Source organism: Bidens hawaiensis, unplaced genomic scaffold (assembly GCF_021521415.1).
Source record: "Bidens hawaiensis isolate Kalapana, Puna unplaced genomic scaffold, B.hawaiensis_p1.1 tig00005498_1, whole genome shotgun sequence".
NCBI lineage: Eukaryota > Viridiplantae > Streptophyta > Magnoliopsida > Asterales > Asteraceae > Bidens > Bidens hawaiensis.
In genome coordinates, this window is record NW_027491353.1 from 195,243 (window position 1) to 197,499 (window position 2,257).

At 35.6% G+C, this 2,257-nt stretch overlaps 1 protein-coding gene across 1 annotated transcript; it reads right to left on the reverse strand.

Moving 5' to 3' along the window:
- Positions 1-289: 289 nt before the first annotated feature.
- Positions 290-1,886, reverse strand: LOC143629972 (GDSL esterase/lipase At1g29660-like). The gene is made up of 5 exons (XM_077099107.1): positions 1,637-1,886; positions 1,414-1,538; positions 930-1,175; positions 590-827; positions 290-504 (listed from the first exon to the last, which is right to left on the reverse strand). Exons 1-5 carry the CDS (start codon positions 1,884-1,886, stop codon positions 290-292), a joined length of 1,074 nt encoding a protein of 357 aa, XP_076955222.1.
- Between the last annotated feature and the right edge of the window lie 371 nt (positions 1,887-2,257).

The following is a 2,257-nucleotide window of genomic DNA, read 5'->3' on the forward strand; positions in this document are numbered from 1 at the left end:
AACAAATCAAGCTGAAATCGAACGGACACTTTCAAAATGAGCTTTGAACATTTTGTCTTAATCCCAAAGCCTGCCTTGTGGGTTTGGCCATAGTTTACAAGAAAGAATCAACAATATTTGATTTGCAGATCGACATATATAGTTATCTCATTATAACAAGGCTGATATTGAATAAATAATCTAAATGTAAAGATGCACATTATAAGATGTTACTATCATCATGAATTGCTTATTGGTAACGCATACGTAGAATCACAAAAGAATATGTATCATCTAATCTTATATAAAGTTATAGTCGAGCCAGATGACTAATATCATATGGATATGTATCCGTTGGAAACACTAAAGTATATGACCTTGTTGCAATGACAGTGTTTGAAATTTCACTGGGATGAAAACCATCATAAAAAACCGTCAAGGCCCGAACAAGACAAGGGTTTGAATCCTGAACACATTGTCCATCATCCCTCACTTGACAACAAGGAGCATTTGGTACTGGTACAGCTGCATCCAAACATTCTATTAAGTAAATTTAATCCTTAATAACAATATAAATATGATATGATGTTAATTTGCGCTAGTGCTTTACCTCCCTGTGGTGCTGATATACCACTGAGGTTAATGAAAGTGAATCTTGCATCTTGATAATCAGTATTGAGCTCAGTAACAAGACTCTTGAGCTTGTCATTAAATAGATTAACCGCATTATTGATCCACTCGACGCAAGGTTTCCCCCCAGTGCCGAACCTTGTTATCTCAGCTGGGGTGCATCCTATTTGTCCTAGACCAAACACAGCAAATTTCCTAGCTCCCATATTGTATATCGTCTATCATACGAATCAAATTTGAATAAAAAAAATAGTTATATTTGACCATAACCATACCATACTCGTCCAAAGGGAAAATAGCAAAGATTGTGTACAGTGTACCTTAAGTTGTTGAGAGTATTGTTGCACAAGAACCACGGCATATTGGTCAGACGTATATGTGTTGCTGGTCGGGTAAATGCTTGGTATCAAGTAGTTATTTATGTAGTCGTTGCTTCCTATATTTGACAAGTAAATGCATTTCTTAAGGTATTCATTGGTAAATGTCTTGTTGTCTTGTAAGGCAGAAAGGCGGGAAATTGTTTTTTCGTGATTAATTAATTGTCTATCCATGCTGATCCGATCACCCTGAAATGAGATAATACAACCAAATATAAAACAAAGTTTCTAGCCTCGTCTGATTTGAAAAGAGAATCATAAGATCTAATATAAGTATGCGTGGTTTAAAACTGTTTAGATTGTCAACATACAAATAGAAACATAAGAAGAAAAGGTTGACTTTCCAAGGTCCATGGATATCAAGAGAACCGAAAAATAAAATAAACTAGCTACCACTAACGTCGTTTACGCCACAAATTGTGATTACCAGATGACTTCCAGATTCCTCTCTAATACCGGCACTACCACTACCGTAGTTTACGCCTGTGCTGATCTCTTGGTCCGTTGCGGTAGCATAAGGTGGAATGAACTTGGAAAAACCTAGAAGTTGACCTAAAATCAAGAATTTAACGATATGTTAACATCAATATATTAATTAACAACCTTTTTTCTCTTTAAAATGTCCTATTAATGCGATACGATTCACATACCGATGATGTCAGCGACAGTGCGGCCATTGGTGAATCTACCGCTGACACCTTGTGGAAAATCAATCCCATAAGGCCGGTAGTTGGCTTTAGCTTTCGTTGCGAGTCCATTGTTATTGCCACTATCGACCAACGAGTCTCCAAATATGAAGTAGCACGGAACTTGAGGTTCCGCGGCTACTACAAATGTTGTAACATGTAACAACTCTACAAATACGAGGACATGAAATAATAGGCTAAGTTCACGAGTCATGTTTGTTTGTATACAAAGAGTTTCGAATGCAAAATGATATATATACTGCTTAATTATAGAAGGATATATATAAAAGGCGAGGTTGGCAAGTGGGAATTCTTTATATTTTTCAACGATGTGGGCAAGTGGGAAAATCAAGTTATTTAACAAGATTAATTGATACCATGCTTTTGGCGATTACTGATTAATCATGTCATGTGGCATTGAACCAATAATTTTATGATACTATATTAGCGAATATAAAACTAGATCGTAAAATCACGATTAGAGATATAAATAAACTGAACGTTCGGCGAACAGTTTGTAAATTATTTGATGGGAAATTCGTTTATATTTGTTCATTTAACAAATGAATGAACATGAACAAGAAA

Bases quoted from the DNA above. Each gene is read 5' to 3' on its own strand.
- LOC143629972 (XM_077099107.1), bottom strand. From the start codon at position 1,886: ATGACTCGTGAACTTAGCCTATTATTTCATGTCCTCGTATTTGTAGAG. The intron at 1,176-1,413 runs GTAATCACAATT...ATCTCATTTCAG, and splicing joins AGGAATCTGGAAGTCATCTG to GGTGATCGGATCAGCATGGA. The intron at 505-589 runs GTAAAGCACTAG...GTTTGGATGCAG, and splicing joins TATATCAGCACCACAGGGAG to CTGTACCAGTACCAAATGCT.